Source organism: Schistocerca gregaria, chromosome 2 (genome assembly GCF_023897955.1).
Source record: "Schistocerca gregaria isolate iqSchGreg1 chromosome 2, iqSchGreg1.2, whole genome shotgun sequence".
In the NCBI taxonomy this organism is placed as follows: Eukaryota; Metazoa; Arthropoda; class Insecta; order Orthoptera; family Acrididae; genus Schistocerca; species Schistocerca gregaria.
The window spans coordinates 473,385,569-473,410,261 of NC_064921.1; the positions used below are offsets into that span (position 1 = coordinate 473,385,569).

At 37.4% G+C, this 24,693-nt stretch overlaps 1 protein-coding gene across 1 annotated transcript in view; it reads right to left on the bottom strand.

Annotated features, from left to right (window-relative positions):
* The window catches only part of LOC126326481 (peroxisome biogenesis factor 1-like), a 392,188-nt gene that overhangs the window by 196,288 nt on the left and 171,207 nt on the right, over positions 1-24,693 (bottom strand). The window contains exons 11-12 of the mRNA XM_049995644.1: positions 13,681-13,859; positions 9,721-9,855 (exon numbers count right to left, since the gene is read on the bottom strand). Of these exons, the coding sequence (XP_049851601.1) occupies positions 9,721-9,855; positions 13,681-13,859 (314 nt within the window). The remainder of the gene's footprint in view (positions 1-9,720; positions 9,856-13,680; positions 13,860-24,693) is intronic.

The window sequence follows — 24,693 nt, forward strand, 5'->3', positions numbered from 1 at the left end:
CTGTAAGATGGTAACCTTTGTGATGTTGGCTACAGAGATGGTGAACAAATCATCATTAGAACACATGTTCCCTTGTTTATAACAGAAGCTGCTGAACCAGAATCAACGACAAATTTTATTAACTGGTTGTTCATTCTTAGTGGGAGAGAAAACTTTTTCGGTTACTCTTTGAAGGGGTCAGCTATGGCTGTAACAAGTTAATGCTACTGCACTGTTGCCAGTGTGATGCAGAGCCTCATTTGCAACTTTCTGTTTAGAGCACTGCACACAGCTTGTTTCCCTATATGGGCAATGAGTGTGCTTCTTGTTGTTGTTGTTTTCTTCAGTCCAATGACTGGTTTGATGCAACTCCCTATGCTACTCTACCCTGTGCAAGCCTCTTCATCTCCATGTAATCACTGCAACCTACATTCTTCAGCATCTGCTTACTGTATTCATCTCTTGGTCCACCTCTATGATTTTTACCCCCTACACTTCCCTCCAGTAATAAATCGGTGACTCCTTGATGTTTCAGATTGTGTCCTACCAACCAATCCCTTCTTCTAGTCAGGTTGAGCCACAAATTTTTTACCCCAATTTTATTCAGTACCTCATCATTATCTATATGATCTATCCATCTAATCTTCAGTATTCTTCTGGAGCACCACATTTCAAGAGCTTCTATCCTCTTCTCGTCTGAACTGTTCATTGTTTGTGTTTCGCTTCCATACATGGCTACACTCCACACAAATATTTTCAGGTAAGTTTTCCAGACACTTAAATCTCTACTCGATGTTAACAAATTTCCCTTCTTCAGAAACACTTTTCTTGCCATTGCCAGTCTACATTTTATATCCTCTTTACTTTGACCATCATCAGTTGTTTTGCTACCCAAATAGCAAAACTTGTCTACTGTTTTAAGGGTCTCATTTTCTAACTGAACTCTCTCAGCATCACCTGATTTAATTTGGTTGCGTCCCATTAGCCTCGCTTAATTTTGTGGATGTTAATCTTATATCCTCCTTTCAAGACACTGCCCATTCCGTTCAACTGCCCTTTCAAGTCCTTTGCTGTCTATGATAGTATTACGTCATCAGCAAATCTCAAAGTTTTTATTTATTCTCCTTGGACTTAAATTCCTACACCAAATTTTTCATTTGTTTCCTTCACTGCTTACTCAATATATAGACTGAATAATATCAGGGATAGGGTGCAAACTAGTTTCATTCCTTCTTAACCATTGCTTCCCTTTCATGACTCTTAAATCTTATAATTGGCATCTGGTTTCTATATAAACTGTAAATAGCATTTCGATCCATGTATTTTACACCTGCCACCTTTAGAATTTGAAAGAGAGTATTCTAGTCGGCATTGTCAAAAGCTTTCTTTAAGTCAACAAATGCTATAATTTTAGGTTTGTCTTTCCTTAACCTATCTTCTATGAGAAGTCAGTATTGCCTTGTGTGTTCCTACATTTCTCTGAAATCCACACTGACCTTCCCCAAGCTCTGCTTCTATGAGCTTTTCTGTCCTTTTGTAGAGAATTCATGTTAGAATTTTGCAACTGTGACATATTAAACTGATAGTTTGGTGATTTTCACACTGGTCAGAACCTGCTCTCTTCAGAATTCAAATTATTATATTCTTCTTGAAGTCTAAGGGTATTTTGCTTGTCTCATACATCTTTCTAGCCAGATGGAAGAGTTTTGTCATGACTGGCTCTCCCAAGGTTATCAGTAGTTCTGTCGGAATGTTGTCCACTCCCGGGGCCTTGTTTCGACTTAAGGTCTTTCAGTGCTCTGTCAAATTCTTCATGCAATATCCTATCTCCCATCTCATCTTCATTTACATTGTCTACCATTTCCATAATATTGCTCTCCAAGTAAGTCTCCTTGGATAGACCCTCCATATACTCCTTCCACCTTTCTGCTTTCCCTTCTCTGCTTAGGACTGGTTTTTCATCTGAACTCTTGATGTTCATACAGGTGGTTCTCTTTTCTCCAAAGCTCACCTTTAATTTTCATCTTTCCTCTAATGATATATCCTTCTAAATCCTTACAATTGTCCTCTAGCCATTCCTCCTTAGCCATTTTACACTTCCTGTCAATCTCGTTTTTTTGGCATTTCTATTTCCTTTTGCCTGCATCATTTACTATATTTTTATAGTTTCTCCTTTCATTAATTAAATTAAATATCTCTTTTTTTACCCATGGATCTCTACTAGCCCTTGTCTTTTTACCAACTTAATCCTTTGCACGTTCACTATATCATCTATCAAAGATACCCATTCTTCTTCTAATGTATTTTTCCCCCTGTTGCTAATATTTAGCAAAACAGTGAGGACTGCCTGGACAACACTTCCTACTGTCATTGTGATGAGGTTGGGTGGTAGAGGGACTATGTGAAGGCAATGAGTCGAATACATGCTCTGCTGACTTGTTGCTTGGGCTTTGTCCCTAAATGGGCATCAGGGTCTGAATCTCAAGTTGCATTATGAAGATGAACTTGATTAATTCTGATATCATCTGCTGTGGTGTGAAAGGAAATAATGTTTTACGAATTATACCTCACTTTCATCAAAATTCTGCAGTACTGCATTCAATATTTTAAGCAATTTCACACAAAATATGCTGCTTTCCTCTGCTATTGTTAATACTTGTTTGGGAGCATGATCTGTTAATCTCAATGCCTGTGCACAAGCTTCTTTATTTGGTGCATTTATTATGCCATGCGCTAATGTTTCAGCATAAGATTGTTTCAGTTTTTATTTTTGCATAAAAACTGACACTTGCAGGTCAGCCATTTGAGAGCATTTGCCCATGCAGCATATTATTGATGTGACTTCTTGTCACAATGAAACAATGTGAGCCTAGTTGGTACAAAATGTGATAGCTGCTTGTTATGCTTAGAGAGCAAACTACAAATTTCAGGCAAATTTAAACACTCGTTATTGAGAGGACATAATTTTTGTCAAAGAGATAATTTTTGGAGTTTGTAGATAGCAGAAAAGTACATTGTTTAGCTGCTTGCAAGGAAGTGTAACTGCACACATATGTAGTATGAATCCCAGCCTTTGTCTTCTGGATGAAGAGGTACAATTGTTGGTGGTGACAACTGATCTGGCTAGAAGCCATTGTAGTATAATCTGTTGCAGTTCCAGTATTTGCTTTTACATTTCACCCTGTCATGTCTGGTACTGCCACTGAAGTTGTAGTTGTCAATTTCATTGTCTCCTCCTTGTGCCTGCTGTTTCATTTGAAGTTGCAGCTGTCGTCCCCACTGTTTGATGTAGTCTGGATCCATATTCACTCAACTTACAGGGAGAGGACCCCAGTGGTGGGAACAACTTTCTCAAACAATCTGTATGGTGATGTGGGCTAAAATCCCAGGTATCACACCCTGCAGTCATTCACCCAGTGTACCCCACAGTTGTGAGTGATCGATGAAAAAAATTGGGGATTCTACATGATGCCCAACAGTGTTGAAAGATAAGAATTTTCTAGACTAGATGGGTGGTATAATGGCTAGGGTAAGTCCTTTATGTGCTGAGGGGCAATGGCCTGGCAGCAGTGGATACCATATTTATTCGAATCTAAGCCGCACTCAAATCTAAGCTGCACCTGAAAAATGAGACTCGAAATCAAAGAAAAAAAATTTTCCCAAATCTAAGCCGCACCTGAAATTTGAGACTCGAAATTCAAGGGGAGAGAAAAGTTTTAGGCCACTCCTCCAAATCGAAACACAGTTGGTCCATTGTAATATGAGAAACAATTTAGCTCGAATGAATGACAATAAAGTTACAGTAGTTTGGTTCGAGTCGTAAGCTTAGCAGTTAAGCTTTACCAGGTAGCCATTGCTATGTGTCAGGCGCTCCATCCATATTTATTCGAGTACCCTTCCTTTTTCACGTGCTTCGTCTGGTTTGAATTGATTGCTTATTTTTCTGTGATCTGATAAGTGCCGTTCTCTTTGTTATATTGTTATAGGTGTTTACGTCACTCTAAGCTGAAAATGCATTACTGTACTGTGTCATGCATTGTTTGTCGCATTCTGATAATGAGTGTCTATGGCCTGTCATCGCTCATGGCATGGCTTGCTTTTGTGCACGCTACCACCGCTTACAATTAAAAAGAAAGAGAGAGAGAGAGAGAGAGAGAGAGAGAGAGAGAGAGAGAGAGAGAGAGAGAGAGAGAGAGAGAGAAATCGTCTCATTAGTGAGACAATGGCAAGAGATTGCTATTTGTTGTTACTTACACTGCTGCTTTCTTTGATAATGATCAACAAGAACCAAATAATAGACTGCGTATGATAGATGATGTTCTTAACGAGAGTTTAGTGAAAAATTTTCTCTGTTTGAAAATCTTTGCAGGTGCCTCTTTAGTACATTACATTCTGCACAGAAATTAGAGTCATCTTAGATTTAAAAATCTAGTCAATTGACGTGCTTCATTTCTGACTGTATCACTATCAGGCATAAGAATAATACAAATATAAACATGACATAATATGTATATTCTTTCGCGTTTGCTGTTGTCTCACTCTAGTTTCGTAGTTTATTAGGCAGACAAGATTTAAACGAGATAGCAGCAAACACGAAAGAATACATGGCAAAATGTTTATATTCGTATTATTCTTATGGTGAAGAGAATACTGCATATGATTCACACTTCATAAAAGTTCCTATTTGCAACCATCTCTTCTCCAGCTAGGAAGAAATTCAGAACGTAGAGTTGGCCATGTTGACAAACATCCCAAACAGTCATGCCAGTCGAATTTTCGTAGTGCATTGAAATGCTGCTACATTCGAAGATGAACAATATGGCATTTGTATTTACTTCATTGGATAATGTATGAAAAGGCAGTGGTCGAAACTCGGGGCAGAGAAAAAAAGCTCGTCTTCCACCTTTTTTTATTTATTTACTGACACAGAGATTTTGGCACCAGTATTTATCTTTGTGCCTGCAAAGCATGCCTGTGCAGCGCTACATATATTCGACGGCAGAAGTTAGTTGAGGAGGCACCTACCAACATTTTTCAGAACTTCCGCTTACTTTGCACTCGATTCTAAGCTGCAGGCGGTTTTTTGGATTACAAAAACCGGAAAAAAAATTGCAGCTTAGATTCGAGTAAATACAGTACACCAGTTCCTGTCAGACCACCAAAGTTAAGTGCTGTCGGGCATGGCCGGCACTTGGATGGGTGACCATCTGGTCAAAGAAAACCATCATAATGACCGGGAGAGTGGTGTATGCTACCACACCCCCCTCCTATACGCATCCTCAGCTGAGGATGACACAACAGTCGGATGGTCCCGGTGGGCCACATATGACCTGATGACAGAGTGCTTTTTTATGTGCTGAAGGTCATGGGCTTCAATCTCATCAGGTACTTTGAATTTTTTATTTTTAAATCTTTACTGAAATGATTTTGATCATTATATTTATTTACTTAACTGGTATAAACGTAATTTCTTATTTCAATTCATTTGTCACATCATTTCATTGTATTAATTTTTTGTTGAGGGAGACGGAGGGGGAGGGGGAGGGGGAGGGGAGGGGGAGGGGGAGGGGGAGGGGGAGAGGAACCTCATTTGCAAATACTGCACATGCCACAGAGCAACATGCTCTTTATTATACAGATAATATGGATACAAGATTATCACTTGATCGTTCACAATTCCCTTCTGCACTGGATCATAAATTGAAGAATACAACAAGAGAACTTTCTGACAGTCCAGGGTCAAGCAAATGAGTCATTATTCCTTATCAGAAAAATCCTAAGCATAGTCCAATTGAAATAAACCTCCTGACATGAAATAAAGTCAACAGCCAGGTCTCGAAAGTACAGTGCAAGTGAGGTACAGGCATTAGCACAGCAGGATTAAAAGTTTTGCAACTGCCCAGTGGTCAGATTTCATCGAAGACTTGACATCAGCGGCCATGTCCATGTGATGGCCCACTGGTACCTCTTACTAGCTGCCAGAGAACTCACTGAGAGTGGACTCTGCAGGGTATTAATCTCGCTGTCTGATGGCCAATATACAGCATACACTACTACTTTGCATGCAGATTTACAATGAACACCACTCCTCGCCATGTAATTAACAGAATTTTTTGGTCTTCTTTGACTATGTATGCAAATAATTTCAAGAAAGAGTGGCTAATAAGGTAAGCTTTTTAACTCTTTTGATTGATACTGATTCCCAATTTATACGAAAGCAGTTTTGAGGCATTCTTTGTTGGGAACCTATCGAGAGAAGTGGGTTACATTTTAAATCAGTCACCTATTTCCTAATGGGTGACAATGTAGTTCTGGTAAAATTCCTCTAACTATGAATAGATTTTTGTTTGGTGATAAATGATATAAAATAAAGAATACTATGATAGCACAGTATTCCAGTTTATACTGTTGGAATACATGTACACAATACACCACTTAACAATTCTGTATAAAGAAAACAATCCCACATATTAAGCTGGCACATTATTTGTGATATTGTGCAAGATGTAGCAACTGCATCAAAGGAACATATACAAAATTTCATTGATACCAAGACTATCTCTCTGCTGGGCCACAACTTCTTCCCATGCCGTCATATAAGATCTGCAACACTTACCAAGATCTATTTTTGTTCAGCTTAATTATCCACTATTATTTCTCCCTGCGGCTCAAAATGTTGTGTGGTACACTGCTATAGGTCTGAATTTAAACCTTTACAGTGTCACCAGATTGTCTTCATACAGCAATGTTGCTCATGCTCGCTGGGTGGGAACTGACTGTCTTTTCAGCAAAAGTTGAGATCTTGGAAAGGATGCATAGTGTATCAGATTTATCATGTGCTTCAGTGAATTCTTGGCCCTGTCTTGGCAACTTTCCAGAGACATTCTGTTCCGTTCGTGAACCACAATGAGAAGGGGTACATCAGATAATCTACAGTCGATGCTGAACTGACCAGGAGAGAAATGAGTAGTAGGAGTGAATAATAAATTGGTTCAGAGTCTCATATTAAACAGACTCATATAGTGGCAGATGTACATAATATACCACAAATTCTTGATGTGTGGCTGTCAGTAGAGTGAATGCTTGAAGCTGAGTGTTTAGAGCCATGGAAGTGACACGGAAAGGTTTTTCATTAACACACTTCCTTTCCTCTGTCAGGATCATTGTTATGGTAGAAAAAATAGCCCATTAAGACAGCAGCAACAAATAGTTTAAAATGTCTGTGTGTACACATCCATATAGATCTTACCTGCATTAGGAGTTTATGTTCCTCTATGTATGACCTGAATCCAATCATATTCCATCACAGTATGATCACCATTCTACCTGTGGGGCCTCAAATTATACCCAATATCACAGTCAAGGTGCCTATTGCATGGTTCTGAAATAGAGATATCCAATTCAAGGAAGAAACTTTCATTATCAATATTTGGCCACCAAGGAGAGGAGAGATGATGGTGAAATGTTCTCAAATCACAAGATTTTGCACCAATGCTCTGGATTAAATTCCAGTTCACAATTTATGAAGCAAAGGTGTTAATAAGTGGTTCACAATTTGTGAAGCAAAGGTGTCAATAGGTATTAAGCAAGAAAAATCTTCCCAAATTCAAGGTTGAGTCACTTTAATATTACCACCACCTATGTTTGACGTCAATTTGCAATAACCACTCACAGATGGCAGGTGACAGCACTAGCAGTGACCGGTATATAAAGCACCTGAGAGGGACACAAAAAACAGTGCAGTTGCTGTTGTAATGTGGAAACAGAGCGATTTATCTGGTGTCCAGAAGAATTTGACCCCTGGCTTTTGAGCCAAGAATGGAACAGTTTCTGAAATGGATCAATTTGTAAACTGGTTACATGCCGCCATGGTTAAAGCATACCAAGAATGGAAAAATAGCCCTAGCCAAAACTGGTGCCGAGTTGTGCACCATGGAGCACAGATGACAGGGTTGAACGATGCCTGTGGAGATGTATACAGGCAGACAGACACCCAACTGTTGAGCAGCTGACCACCCAAATTAACAATGGGGCAACCAAAGGCATCTCCTCAACAACCGTTGAGTGAACAATGCTGTGTATGGGTTTCTGCAGCATGCGTCTGGTTCAGCACCCATGCTAAACGCAGTTCATCGGCGATATAAGCTGAATATCAATACTGCAACTGGATGTCCAATGAGTGGCGACTGGTGGCATTTTTAGATGGATCATTGGTGTGAAACATCTGAAAGCAAACAACCTGCAACAATCATCAAAAGGATCCAAGCTGCAGGGCATTCCCTGAGTGATCTCACCATTCTGGAAGTGACAATGGTTCAGAAAACATATACATTTATCCTTGGGGACCATGTCCACCCCTACATGTAGTTTATAACAATGTAAACAATCAATTTTGACAAAATAATTTAACTGGGTAGATAAAAAATCCACTCACCGCGCGGCAGCAGAACACACATGTAAAAGACGGTTGTAATTGGCTAGCTTTTGGAGCCAGTGGTTTCTTATTCAGGTAGAAGGGTTGAAGGGGAAGGCAGACAGGTGAAGGAAAAGAATTGGAAAGGTGTAGGAAAAGGGGTAGATTTTGGGAAAGTCTCCCCTGACCCGCGGTTCTGGGTGACTTTCCCGAAATCTACCCCTTTTCCTAGACCTCTCCTTTTCCTTCACCACTCTTCCTTCCCCATCAGCCTTTCTGCCCAAAGGAGGCTCCACTGGCTCCAAAAGCTTGCTAATTACAGCTGTCTTTAATGTGTGTGTTCTGCCACTGCATGCTGAGTGGATCTTTTATCTACCTACATGTAGTTTGTTTTTCCTCAGTACAATGGCATCAACCAATAGGACAACACAACCTCTCACACAGATCACAGTATGCATGCGTGGTTCGAAGAGCATCAGAATGAGTTTACAATACTCCCCTGGCCAACAAACTCCCCAGATTTAAACCCAACTGAGAATCTGTGGGATCACACCAATCAGGCTGTTCACACCACAAATCCTCAACCAAGAAACCCAGTGCAGTTGGCCACGACACTGGAGTCAGTATGGTTCCACATCCTTGTCGGTACCTAACTACGTAGCTAGTTGCATCTCACAACACTCTTGCTGTAATTACAGATATTGTATAGATCTGTTACCATTGTAAAATTTGTGAAACATGTTTTGCATTACATTGTTTCCTTGATTGGCTATCATGGTCTCCAGAAAGGCTTTGCTTATGAAGGTGTTTTAAAAATTTTAGCATCCCTGCCACTTATCAGCTCTTTCTGTACACAGAAGGGTAAAACCTTCTTAACTGCACTTCTTGTTTTCTTTCTTTTTTCACTTCTTTTTTTAAAAATTGTTACTGCTGTGTAAATGTTCTGACACAAAGCATGTGGGGTACCTTTTTAACTGACATCTGCCCAAGATGACCCACTTTATGTACTATAGTGATATAATAGTTGTTAAGAGTTCCTAACAGCTCACCAAACCACAGCAATTTCTTTTGCTTTGATTATTGAGAACCATATTGTTCTGACATAGGGGAAAAAGAAATAACAATTAAGCTTTGTGGGGCGAAAAACATCTGGAGAGATATTAAGCTGCAGCTTGAAACATACTTTGATTTTCATTACACTGTTTTTATCAAACAAATTCTGTACTGTATACATCACAAATATTTATGAAGGCACCATCATCATAAAGTAAAATTCAAGACAGGTGAGTATATTTGTGGAGGATAGCAGTTCTTATAATAAACTTCACCTTAATGCTAATAAATTTCAGTCCACACTCTTGGGCCATGGCACCAGCCAGTAGTGTTTTCCCAGTTCCTGGCGATCCATAAAGCAGAACACCACTTTGGTGACGTAAAGGAGACTGCTCAAACAGTTCTGGATACTGAAACAATTAAAACCTTTGAGTGGTTTACATCATAAACCAAAATATATTAAACATACTTTTGCAGAATAGAGTTGCAAAGCATGCTTTTGCCTTGAAAGTATAATGAGAGGATTATAAAAACTGAATATTTAAGTTATTTAGACAATTACATTTTCTATTACTTGAAAGTGTTCGTTTCTATCAACATTGTTCAACATCCTGACAAATATTACACAGGTAATATGCATTTGTTAATTAAAATCAGTTTTTCTTCTGTTACATGTTACATTTTTTTTAACTGTATTCTAAATACTTTGAATGGATTTTCCAGATAATTGTAGTGATGTTGATTTTATATATGTAAGAAATAGCAACAAATTTCAGATATCATTTTTATATAACCATACATTAGTTTTATTCTGTGCCAGTGTTTCAAATTCAACAAATCTACTACACATCGCTGCTGGATCCATGTTGATTTCCTCGGTCTTCTCCTAAAACTATTGATCACAGCCATTTTCATTGCTACTAAAGTAGTTTTTCTTGTCTTCACTGACAATTTGGTAATAGTTTTCCAAATTTCAACATTTAGCCAAATCAGATGCTCACATCAACTGCTCTTCAGAGGAATAGAATTACTGTAGAAGAAGAAAGGGTAGCTTTGAGAGATGAAATATTGAAGGCAGAAGATGTTCAAGTAGGTAAAAAAAATGATGGCTAGTAGAAATCCATGAGAAATAGAACAGATATTGAATTTAACTGATGAAAGGATAAAATATAAAAATGACAAAAGGGAATACAAACAACTAAAACGAGATTGACAGGAAATGCAAAATGGCTAGAGGACAAATATAAGGATTTTGAAAAATATTTCACCAGGGGAAGCATAGATGCCACCTACAGGAAAATTAAAGAGAGGTTTGCAGAAAAGAGAACCACCTGTATGAATATCAAGAGCTCAGATGGAAAACCAGTCCTAAGCAAAGAAGGGAAAGCAGAAAGGTGGAAGAAGTATAAGGGGGTCTATACAAGAGAAACATACTTGAAGGAAATATTATGGAAATGGTAGAGCACGTAGGTGAAGATCAGATGGGAGATACAATATTGCATGAAGAATTTGACAGAGCACTGAAAGACCTAAGTTGAAACAAGGCCCCGGGAGTAGACAACATTCCGACAGAATTACTGATAGCCTTGAGAGAGCCAGTCATGATAAAATTCTTCCATCTGAGCAAGGTGTATGAGACAGGAGAAATACCCTAGACTTCAAGAAGAATGTAATAAGTCGAATTTCAAAGACAGCAGGTTCTGACAGGTGTGAAAATTACCGGACTATCAGTTTAACATGTCACAGTTGCAAAATACTAACACAAATTCTTTACAAAAAGATGGAGAAACTGGTAGAAGCTGAGCTTGGGGAAAGTCAGTTTGGATTTCAGATAAATATAAGAACACACAAGACAATACAGACCCTACGACTTCCCATAGAGATAGGTTATGGAAAAGCAAACCTACATTTATAGCATTTGTTGGTTTAAACAAAGCTTTTGACAATGTTGACTAGAATACTCTCGTTCAAATTCAAAAGGTGGCAGGAGTAAAATACAGGGAGAGAAAGGCTATTTACATTTTTTACACAAATCAGATGGCAATTATAAGAGTCGTGGGTCATGGCAGGGAAGCAGTGGTCGAGAACAGAGTGGACTAGGTTCTACAATATCCTTGATGTTATTCAATCTGTATATTGAACAAGCAATGAAGGAATCAAAAGACAAATTTGGTGTAGGAATTAAAGCCCAGGGAGAGGAAAGAAAATCTTTGAGATTTGCCTACGACGTCATAATTCTATCAGAGACAGCAAAGGGCTTGGAAGAGCAGTTGAATGGAATGGGCAGTGTCTTGAAAGGAAGATATATGATTAACTTCTACAAAAGCAAAACAAGTATAATGGACTGTAGTCAAATTAAATCAGGGCATACTAAGGGAATTAGATTAGGAAATGAGACACTTAAAGTAGTACAGGAGTTTTGCTATTTGGGCAGCAGAGTAACTAATGATGGCTGAAGTAGAGAGGAAATAAAATGTAGACTAGCAATGGCAAGGAAAGTGTTTCTGTAGAAGAGAAATTTGTTAATATCAAATATAGATTTAAGTGTAAGTAAGTCTTTTCTGAAAGCATTTGTATTGAATGTTACCATGTATGGAAGTGAAATGTGGATGATAAACAGTTTAGACAAAAAGAGGATAGTAGCTTTTGAAATGTGATGCTCCAGAAGAATGCTGAAGATTAGATGGGTAGATCATGTAACTAATGAGGAGGTACTGAACAGAATTGGGGAGGCAAGAAATTTGTGGCACAACTTGACTAAAAGAAGGGAGATAGGTTGATAGGACACATTCTGAGACATCAAGGGATCACCAATGTTGTACTGGAGGGAAGCAAGGAAGGTGAAAGTCATAGAGCAAGGCCAAGAGAAGAATATAGTAAGCAGAGTCAGAAGGATGTAGGTTGCAGTAGTTACTCGGAGATGAAGACGCTTTCACAGGATAGAGTAGCATGGGGAGCTGCATCAAACCAGTCTTCAGACTGAAGACCACCACAACAATAACTGATCTTCACAATTTTTATCTTTCTCTTGTTTATCTGCGAATAAACTAGTGTGGCCAATAATTTTGCACACTCAGTCCTAAAGACATATCATCAAGAAGCATTAATTCTATTACCGTTTACTCTACAGTCAACTTTTCTGATACTTCAATTACTCATTCTTCGCCACACGTCACTAACTTACTCTTCCTAAGACGGTGTAATTGTAGTTCCTAGTTTTCAATTTTTTTGATTGTTATACCGATGTTTAAGCATTGTAGTCTAGTTCTCCATTGTTAAACAGTTTATCTAGCTACTTATTACAATGGCCTTTCTCCATATATCCAAATGTTATGGAAGCCTGTTGGCATTCATAAACTTTCCTTTATTATGAATCTTGGTTTTTGGTGACATAGGAAGTTGTAACATGATAGACATTCTTCACTAACTCATAGCTTACTGTCAACACATATAACATTGATTATCCCAATGTCTATGCATCACTTAGTAAAATTTACCGTTATTCTACAGAATGACATATGACAGATTTTAAATTTATCTGCAAAAGCTTTATTTCAAAAGGTGTTAATAATTGTAATTTATATAGCCATGGCTAAAGATCAATAACAAGCACAAATATATTTTACACCAATTATGAATGAAAATATACAGTAAAATTATGTTAAATTAACCCTCAAGGCATTCAATATTCCTCTGACCAGCAGAACTAACATCTCACAATCTCTTGCATATTCTGCTTGAATAGAAGCATAAATGTTTATATGCATTTTCTATTGAGTATCCCAAAACATTAAACAATCCATGAACTTCTGATAGAATAAGCCTCTTGAATACTACAATCCACATCTTCCAGTGTTCCAACAACTGTTGCTATTACCCAAACTGATCTTGTCTCTTATAATCTAGAGTCTAGAATGACTTTTCCTTCCACCCACCATTTGTACTTTTTCACATCTTATCTCCCTATTTTTCTTTGGTACCTGGTGTTGATGGAGAAACTGTTGCAAAATTATGAATCAGACATACATATTTCTGTTTTATGTTTTGGGTACCCACTAGCCGTGTTTCAGCAATTAGGAAGCAGGTAATTTGTTTCAGTCCCAAACAGTCTAAAATCAAATTTCTGACTTTTTATTTTTGATTACAGTTTCCATTCACTTCAAGACTTTATGACAAATGTATATGGTTATTGTTAGTATAAATATAAAATAGGGTAAATATATGGAAATACATACCTGTGATGGCCATCGGAAAAGTTCAGTTAACATTTCCTTTACTTTAAGAAGGCCACCAACATCAGCCCAAGACAGAGAAGAATCATGATGAAGCTTCACATCTCTTAGGGACAATGGAATATTCTTCTCAAATGCTTTAATTAAATCACTAGTCTCTATTTCTGGTAATTTTTCATCACCTACATGAAAACACCAGTTATTAGAAAAAAAACTTGTCTAGACATGTTCAAATTACATGCCAACAAGCTTCTATAAATCAAATACAAATTGTTCCAAAATAACCAAATTAAAACACACTTTCCTGGGGCACACGCAAAGTTATTTCTACGTCTGCCAGTGACTCTCCTTCCAAGGTAACATATCGCATCCTCCTTTCGCAGTCCAGTCACAAATTTCGTTTCATACTCCATAGGATTGACAGTAAGTGTAAATGTGGTACAGAGTCAAATGCTTTTTAAAAATTGAAAAATACTGCATCTACTTCACTGCTTTCAAGAAGTCAAATGGAAAAAAAATGTGAGCTGGCAACACATGATTGACATTTTCAGAACCCATGCTGGTCATTCTGTTCAAGATACCAAATTACATTTTGAGCTCAAAATAGGTTCCATGAGTCTAAAACAAATGGATTGCTAGGATATTGGATGGTAGTTCTGTGGATCACTTCTGCTACCCTTCTTGTAGGTGGATGTGACCTCAGCTTTCTTCCAACTACTGGGCACAGTTTCACATTTGAGGCATTTTTGGTAGATTATACTTAAAAGAGGGGCTAACTCCACTGAAATTTGGCATAGAATCTGACAGAGATTCCATCAGGCCCTGGAGCTTTGTTTACTTTAGGAATTTCAGCTGTTTCTCTTACCACTAACATTAACAGCTGTATCACTTATCTTTGCAGTGGTGCAAGAATTAAATTGGGGAATACCCCTGGATTTTCATTTGCAATGGAACATCTCAACACTGAGTTCAGTGTTTCTGCTTTTCTTTGCTGCCATCAATTTCAGTACCTACCTCATCCATGATTTACTGGACACTAAGTTTGGTCCCACTAACAGCCATTACCCATGATCAGAATTTCTTTGGGTTTTGTGGGAGATCCTCTGATAATACTCTATTGCTGTAGTCACTGAAGGTTTCACACATCGCCCACCTGATTTCATATTTCATTTTTCTAGTCCTTGGTTTTGTTTTACAAATAGTATGCAGTAGTCTCTGTTTCTTTAGTGGCTGTTTACCATATATTGCCACTCTGAAAAATCTTGCCTAGGTAGTTCAGAGAACACACCTAGTAATGTTTTGCAGGACATCTTATCATCTGCACTCACTTAAGAAACTGTAATATTCCCAATTGATTGTTGGCTGATTAAGGACTAATCCAATGCTGACAGTATTATTGGGAATTTCTGTGCTACTGAACTTGGGCTTACTGTGAGGGTTTTGGTTAAACATGGAGGTAACATCCTCTTCGTCTCAGAACAGCACCATGTTTCCTAAGCCCACAATTATTTGTTGTATGTTCTCTAATCTCTGTGTAACCCTTCAGTTTTTACCCTCTACAGCTCCCTCTAGTACCAGGGAAGTTATTTTCTAATACCTTAAAACATGTTTTCTCTTCTTGTCAGTGTTTTCCATATACTCCTTTCTACAGTGAAATGAAATGGTCATATGGCTTTACTGGCCAGGAGACCCCACCTGAGGTTGTTCAGCTGCCTACTGCATGTCTTTCAATTCAGTGCCACTTCAGTGTCTTTTACGTCAATAATGGGATGAAATAATTTTGCAGAGAACTTCCCCATTCCTCACCTTACCAGTACCCCTAATTTTCAACATACTTTTACAGCACCATAACTCAAACACTTCAGTTTTCTTGTTTTCTGGTTTTTCCAGTCTATGCAATCATAGGTGCCACAGGAAAGCAGGAGAGAGCCAAACATGTCAATAACATTGCCAAAGCTCTCACAGAACCAGAATTTCTATACCACTTCTTCCAGTAACACCAACAAGCTCAAAGCCACTGTGAACTTGTCACTTACAGCACCAGAAAAAATGAAGAACTGAATCTTTCTGTGCAAGCTCCAATTTCTCTTATTTTATTACAATAGCTATTTTTGCCTATATAGTTGGTAATCAACAATTTTTGCACTTAGAATAGACTGTTTGTGACTGAAATTTCATGAAAGATCGCACTGCAATGAACACATATATCCTATCTGTGACACTTTCTGCCCCATTTTGCAATAATACGGAATAAGCTATTGTTATTTGAACTTTTTTGATGTTCTTCATCAATACCAGCTGCTAAGGATCCCACATCATGCATAAATACTCCAGAAGAGTATGACCAAGTGTAGTATAGTGTGATGTTCCCTATACATGTTTTCATATATAAGTATGATGACTTCTCATATTTCTGAATTTCTGCATCTGAAATGTATTTTCATTTTGCCACATCAGGCAGTTCTGTTGGATTTTGTCACTGTTACAGTCTAGAGTAATGCTGGAATTGAAATATTTAGAATAACGAGTACACTTTTAAATGAATATGCAGAGTTTCTTCTATAATAACCTTCATATATTATTCCAGAAGTATACAACAGCTGTTTCTGTAAAAGACTTTTCAGTTGAGGAAACGTCACATAATAGTATATATCGTCAACGAAGAAACAATACCGTGTAGCTGACAAATTGCCGATTTTTCGTTTTTCAATCAAATGATGTTGTTGACCGTATACGCATCTGCTCTTAATGCCATAATGCCGAATTTTTAATTATTTACCATGAAAAAATTATCTAAAACAATAGCACATATGTGACACAGCAAGTAAACAGATGGCAATAATGTGGAACTGTAGAGAATTAAATATTGTGTATCTACAATCTATGGATATTGTAAACAATACCACATAAATACAAAAGTGCATGCATCACAGCACATTGATATTGCCTTATTACATATTTAATAGTGCTCAAAAGTGGTTCCAAGCTTGTAGCTTCATTCATGATAATGGACAGTGATACAGATGACTATCTTTTTACTCAAGAAGAAATTGTTTCTCAGCTGAAATCAGCTTATGAAAGTGGAGAATCATTCCTGAGAGTGAGGACAGTAGTAAGAAAATTGTTTTATTTTTCAACTTTGAATGTTAGTAGCACCACGAGTGTCTTATTGTGATATAAATCAGAAATCCCCCACTTCACTTGTTCTGAGATTTATTCATTTCTGCCAAAGATTTCTAGACTGTCCACTTTCTTGTAGGATCTCCCGTAAATGCAGAACAAGCAACAGGTGAGAAAAGTCGTAATGCTGGAGTTACATTTACCAAAGATTAATTAATTTCATATATGGGGTTCTCAATTACTGTTCCTGCAACATCTAATGATGCAGGTAAATTTTCTTGGGATTATTGTTAATAGTATTACTGAAGCTGTCATTCTCATAAATACAACAATTTGAGCTTCATCTTTGTCTGCTTAAATTAATTTATAACTATTTTACCATCTAGAAACTTCAGTGGCTGTATCCAACAATGCTCAAAATGAAACCACAGTCACATTTTCCACTAGAGATGACAGTACTTCACACTCATTGCTATGCAGTGGTGATCATCGTTTGCCAAACACTCTGGATAAATTATCGGAAGATCATGGGAGAAATAATGATGCTGACAGTCAAGGCCAAGAATTTTATGGTGATGTAAGCAGTGACAGGAAAAAGAAGTCTAAACCACATTCTGAAGCTTGGAAGAAAAATGCCAATAAAATTCCGAGAATGCATGGACAGGAGCATATCGGATACAAAAGAAGTTGAATTGGTAAAATTACTCATGATACTCCAAGAGAGGCATGAAAATTAGGTCCAACATGTACTTCGAAGATGTGCCAGAAATTCTTTTAAATGATGTGTCATCAGTTTTCTGGTGATGATAGGCAGGTAGTATTTAACACATTTTGGGAAATGATGTCATGGGATCAGAGGAAGGTTTATGGTATCAACCTTGTGGATGTAATTCTCACCAAATGTCCAGGGAAGAACAGTGGCGAATGCAGGAGAAAAGGGGCACTCATTTATCATTTGAAAAATGAGCTGGGGAAACAAAATATGCAAAAAGATGTTTCTCAATACTCTTGGGATTAAAGAATGGACTGTCCAATATTGGCTGGGCAATTCCACACATGAGATGAGTCCTGATACAGAATCGTCACAACCTCAAATCAAACAGATGAAGAAGAAAGATGAGATAACCTTCATGAAAGAATTCCTGGAGTCTCTTCCAAAACTTCCATTGCATTACTGCAGGAAATCCTCCTCAAAGTTGTACCTTGAGCCTATTCTACAATCCAAACAACAGCTATATGGACTCTATGTGAAAAAATGTCATGCGGAAAAGGTTTCACCATTAAGTCGGGCTACCTTTAACTTGATTTTAGAAGATACTAATATTAGCTTATTTTCCCCCAAGAAAGACCAGTGCGACTTGTATTGTAGTTACAGGCTTGGTAACTTGAGTGAAGATGTGTGGAAGCATCACACAGAACGGAAAAAGCACATAAGGATGCAAAAAGATGCTGCCAAGAAAGAAACCAAGCAGAAGCTCTGCTCAGTGTACACCATGGATTTACAGACTGTGAAAGTAGTTCCATTTTTAAGTGCAAGTGCAGTTTATTATAAAGCAAAGTTGGCTGTTCATAACTTAACAATGTATACTTTAGAAAGTTGTGATGCAGTATGTTACTGGTTTGATGAAACGCAAGGTAATTTGGTTGCCTCATGCATCATGGACACCCTATCCAGAATGATTAAGGAAAATCCCATTCAAGTCATTCTGTATTCTGACGGCTGCACATATCAGAACAGAAACGTGATATTATCAAATCCTCTTTTAATATTAGCAATTGATACTGGAGTATTTATTACACCAAAGGTTTTGGAGAAAGGCCATACTCAGATGGAATGTGACTCAGGTCACAGTTCTACTGAGTGCAAGCTTAAAGGACGTGAAGTTACACATCCTAGCCAATATGCTGTGATATCTAAAGAAGCAAGAAAAAAGCCACAGCCATACAAAGTCCATTACTTAGAAAAGTTTGTAGCTGTATGATTCAATTAGGCCTGGAAGAGCTGTAAAAAATGAGCCTACAGTTACCGATCAGAGGGCGCTACAGTACCGCCCAAATGGTATTATTTACTACAAGTGCTCTTTCAACAAGGTGTGGCAAGAATTACCGAGGCATCCGAGGAAAATTCTTGGAGATGTTTGCTTCCCAAAACTATACAAGAAAGGGCTGAAAAATCAAAAAATCCAAATGGGATAATTTACAACAGCTTAAATCTGTTGTTCCTAAATATTGTCATAGTTATTATGACACCATTCCTTATGAATGAAAATTACCATGGAGGTAACTGTGTGACGAGTATCAGTGCAGTGTAATTCTTTGTTGCTGCTTTGAGTGACGTTCACGATTTTTCTTGAAGAAATGTGCAGACATTATTGGAACTATGTAAATAGCATATTTACTTAAAATGTTTCTATGAAAATGATTAATGCTCCAAAATGAGTTCTTACTAGCTTTCTCAGTACCAAATACAAACATAAATATGTAAAGTCGTGCCGGGATGTTGACAAACAAATACCGCGTAAGTAACAGATCATGGCATAAATACCGAGAAAAAGCTTTCTAAACCGTATTTTTTTGTTTCACTTTTTTATTTGATCCAATATTTCCTTGTGATGCTACAATGCAAATTTAGCACCATGGTGAAACGTATTAGACATTTTAGACAGTTTTTTGTCTCTCGTGTAAAATTCTTATTTTGCTACTTACGTGGTATTGTTTCTTCACCAACGATATACAATTTTGACAGACATTGCATGAATAAATGGGTGGTCTACATGAGGACTGGTCACAGTGTGCCAAACTTCATGTTTGCAAGTACTCAGAACAGTGTGACATTTCATTTAGCATTGTGATGTCAGTACAACTCTCTGAGTTCAGCACATTCATGCTTTCAGCACTTTTTAACTTTCGCTATTTGTTCATGATACAAAAGACATTCAAAAGAGCAGTCTATTGATCTGTCATTGGAATACTTTAAAATGAATGAAGAATGGCAGAAGAGAGAGATGAGAATTCTCAATTCGCATAAGTGACAAGTACTGCATATTTACTATGAAATGACATTACAATACCATGCAGAAAAATTTAAGTAATTTGTTGACAATGAAATGGCAAAAAATTACAATGATCAACACACAAGATTCATTGTTCTGTACATCAAAAAGCACAAAAATACAAAAATTTCCAGGCCTGAAGCACATACATTTATGAAGCCACACACAGCATTCCATTGTCAGTTGCAACAGTTTTCAATGGAACTGAACAAAGAGTACAGAGACATTACATAGCACTGCAAAGTATGTTGTTTAAGTCAAGAGACAGGAACAAAAATTAGAACATTTGGAATGGAGTGCAGACTTCACATTTTAAGTCGGCTTGATTGCACACTGTCCATAGCAAGACATTGTAAGGTAACCTCTTTCTGGTTTGATGGGGATGCATTTGAAAATAAAACCATGCTAATAAAGAAAGCTCAGTTACCTAAGCTCTCTAGCATTAAGGAAAGTGCAAGGATTGAAGATGTTTGGTTTTTGGGGTGCTCAACTGCGTGGTCATCAGTGCCCATACAAAGTCCCATGTTTTCACAGTCCAATATTTTTCACGATCCACTATAGCTACTGTCACAAATGATGAAGATAATGATGATGATGATGAGGAGGAGGAGGAGGAGGAGGAGGAGGAGGATGAAATGATGAGGGCAACACAAATAGCCAGTACCCTGGCAGAGAAAACCCCCAATCTGGCCAGGAATCAAACCGGGACTCAGTGATCCAGAGGCAGCAACATTAACCACTAGACTACGAACCGCGGCGCTGCAAGGTTTGAAGAATTCATTGTGAGCTTGAAAGAATTAAAAAGAGAGTTTTAAAGAGATTTTGAGGACACTTTCAATCTTATGTCTGTTTCCGTGCTAATTTCAAGATCATTTGCCATTTCAGTTGAAGTCCTGCTGTGTACATGCAATTGTAACTGACTGATGTGCAAAATAATTCCTGTTTTAATAACATATCTTTCTGTGTTAAAAATGTCCAGGATGTCTGAATTGCTTTCCTCAGGTACAGTTTCTGAGGCTTCCTAATGAGGCTGCAAAAGTGTTACAAAGTTTCAATGGACATATTTGTGTGAAAGATCTTTTATTGTCTACAAAACTAAATAAGTCATGATTACATGACAACCTGAGTGTGAAACTGTGAAATTGTCTGCACCTGCCTGTATACCAACTGTCTTAAAAGATAAAAATTATATTATGCCTTCAGTGTGCCAAAAATAATTAAATATTACTGAAAATTTGTTTTGTTGTGACCTATGTTGTTGAAAAATGTTAAATATAAAACCAACTGCACTGCCATTTAAATGCATTGCATTCACAGTTTTCCCCTCTTCCTCCTCACACTCAGACAACCTGGCTTGTTGGTGGGGGAAATGTGAAGTGAGCCTGAGCACTTTGGCACTCGTGTGTGGGCATGGCCTGAGAACCGAAATCTTGGCTAACCCTGCTCTACATGCTGCTTCTTTTTCAGCACAGATCTCTCACAGCATTCTTACACTGCAGGAATTTACTATGGGATTGCTGTGCTACTCCAACTTGGGACATAAGTGCATGGAGTGTATAAAAATGCTTACACTGATACTTCATCTTGAGGAGATACCTTCCACAACATGTGGCACGCTTTGAGTTGTTACACAAAAATAAACAACAGACACATAAACAGCTGTACTCACCCAAATATTTAATTTCTTTATTGCTTTTAGTTTGTGAGCATTAACCGTTGTCCAAGTTGTTGAGAGCAATGTATTTTTCTATGTCTTGTTGTTATATGTTGTGCACGCTGCTTTATGTATTTTCCATGTATTGTTTTTAATAATGCTTATACAGTAAATACTCTTTGCGCAATCAGTTGTCTGTTGTTTCTTGTTCAAGCTTATTGTAAGTGAAGAAGTGACATTAAAGTGTAGTCCTTTAAACATAACAAAATAGTTACTTATCTTTAATACAAGAATTTATCAAAAGGTTAGTGGTCCAGATACATGGGAGTAGAAAACTAGATATGTAACTAGTCATCGTCTATTATAAAGGAGCACACAAACAGGTCAGTGACATATTGTATATAAGCATGTAATCGAAATTCGCATCAGCCGACAAGTTAGTTGCAGTGAACAAAGTGGCCAAGTTACTCTGTTGATAATCAGTCAAAGTACAGTCAGAAAAGTCAGTTATGTGGTTTACATTCACAGATAGTAAATTTGTCTGTTATCAATGGATTCGACTAAGTCACTATTGGACCTTTGGCCGAGGATCATTATCGAGCAACATCAAAGTCAGAAATGTTATAATCAGTAGTAACCAGACAGGAAGTTAAACCCACAGAAGGAGAAACTAAACACAATGAAAAGTCTTGGAGTGAAAAAGATCATGATGCACAAATTTTTAGCAAGTCTGTTTGTCAAATGCTTAAAAAATTAGAAACACTATATGGCAAGAAATCAGATTTAATGATAGAAGGTTTGCAGAGAAATTTCTTTAGTTACAAATACTATATTAGTAAGTCAGCTGTTTAGAACTGTGTGCAGATTCAAGAATACACAGAAGATTTAGTGGCAATAAGTGAAGCTGTAAAAAAGGGCTGAATTATGTTGTAAATTTCTGGAATGTTACTGCCAAAATTTCATCACTTCCATACTGTATGGGATAATGTAGCAGCAGCCAACAAAAATCTCGACATGTTATTAGAACACCTGCATCTGGAGTCAAACCTGTCTCAAATGTTTTCATATCAAAACAAAATAAACATTTTTTTTTTTTTTTTTCTCCAAAGTAAGTCAGTAGGGACAGTCTACAGTTCAATGCCTCACATGTGGCAAAACCAGGCGTGCGAAGAAAACACTTCGGAAACAAACCATGTACCACATATTTAGTGTATTGTAGAGACAACTACACACACAACTGCAAACAAAAGAGTCACTTTGCCAGGGACTGTCCAAATGTAACATTAACACAAATGATACGAGTGAAAACTCCCAAACTCAAAATGTTTCAAATGAAATGCGCTAGTCACTTCTGAATTACCTGTTGCCAATGTAAATGACATAAATTTGCAATGTGATCAAGGAAACACTTGGTACCAAGACTGTGGTGCCACACAGCATGTGACATTTATATTAATAAATTATGAAGAATTAAATAAATGTATCAAAGTGTTGATTGGCAATGCTTCTGAATTAGAATGAACTGGAGTGGTAGACATTGAATTAGAGGCTTTTCATCGAGGAGAGTTGTGTGACATAGTTCTGGAGAACATTTTAGAAGTACCTAATAGAAATTTTAATTTATCTTCTGTTACTCAAGTCTTAGATATGGAATATGTTCTGAGTGCAATTGTGTACATCTCTGTTTTCATCTCCATTTTCAAAACCAATGACAATTTGGGAACTGTAGCAATAAGCAGACATGAGTGACAGCTGAACTAAATGTTGTTTCATACAAAAGAGTCCAACAAACGTCTGAGAGCAGTCTCAATTAAAATGTGGCATGAAAAGTAAGCTCATCAAAATCTCACGTGTTAGAGACATTCTAAAAAGAAATGACACTGATTATACTGATGACTAGAATGAGAATGTATGCGTTGATCATATCTACAGCAAACAACATTACAAATCTATCCAACAAATATGAAGACTGCAGAAAATACCCTGGATATAAATCATGTTGACTTGTGCGAAGTGAATCTCATGTCATTAGGAGGAGTAAGGTATTTTCTGTTGTTAAAAGATTATCTGTCCCATTTCCGAACTGTATATTTTCGGAAGACAGATGGTTAAGCTACTGCCAAATTAGAAACTTCCATGAAAACAGTAGAAAACCAGTGTAGGAATAAAGTAAAATGTTTATGTCTGACAACAGGATCAAAATCAACAACGCTCTCACTAAAAAGTTTTTAGATAAAAGTAGTATTTTTCACATCAGGACCAACATGTACACACCTCAGCAAAAAAGAAGTACTGAACGAGAAATGTGCACAATTAACGAGTCAGCACAATCAGCAACACATGCACAAAAAATTAATGAGAATCTGTTGGCTAAAGTGATAAATTATGCAGTCTTCATGTTAAATCAAAGTGGACGAAGTGTAATAAAAGGAAAATGTCCTACTGAATTGTGGTTTGGATGAAATCTCACTAATTTAAGAAGTTTTGAAAGTGACTGGTACCTTTCAATTTAAGATAACAAATGAAGAAAGAAATAAAAGGAGGGAATCATCTTTGGCTATGATTTGGATTTGCCCTGCTACAGACTCTACATACCTGATGAAAAGGATGTTGTTGCCTCTGATAATGTCATATTTGATGAAAGAATAGAAGATAATGAAGAAGCTACTGAATTAGACTTTCACAAGGGAAAATGAGAATGAAACTGAATATCAGCATCTAGAAGAAAACCAGGCATCTGATGACTCACTGTGTGATGCCTCTGAAGAATGCAGTGTGTCATCTGATCACATAAAACAAAACTGAGTCTCACCCCCAAAACTACATGACTGCAACGTGATTGGCTGTGAATGGTTTCATCAGACTATGAAATAGCTTCACAGCCAGTAAGAATGCAAACTTAGGCATGATGGGTGACGTTGAAGGCATTTCTATTTCAAATGCCTTGAAAGACAAAAATTGGTACAAAGCAGTACCTGATGAATAGAAATCCCTAATAAAACTTGAAACTGGGAGGCTTGTAGAACTTCCAAAGAATGTAACACCTTTAACCTGTTGCTGGGTATTGCGTAAAAAGCAAGACAGATGTTATAAAGCCAGGCAAGTTGCAAGAGGGTTTGGAGCGAGAGGAAGGACTAGGCTACTCAGAAACCTTTAGTCCTGTAGCACATTATGAATCAATTAGACTGC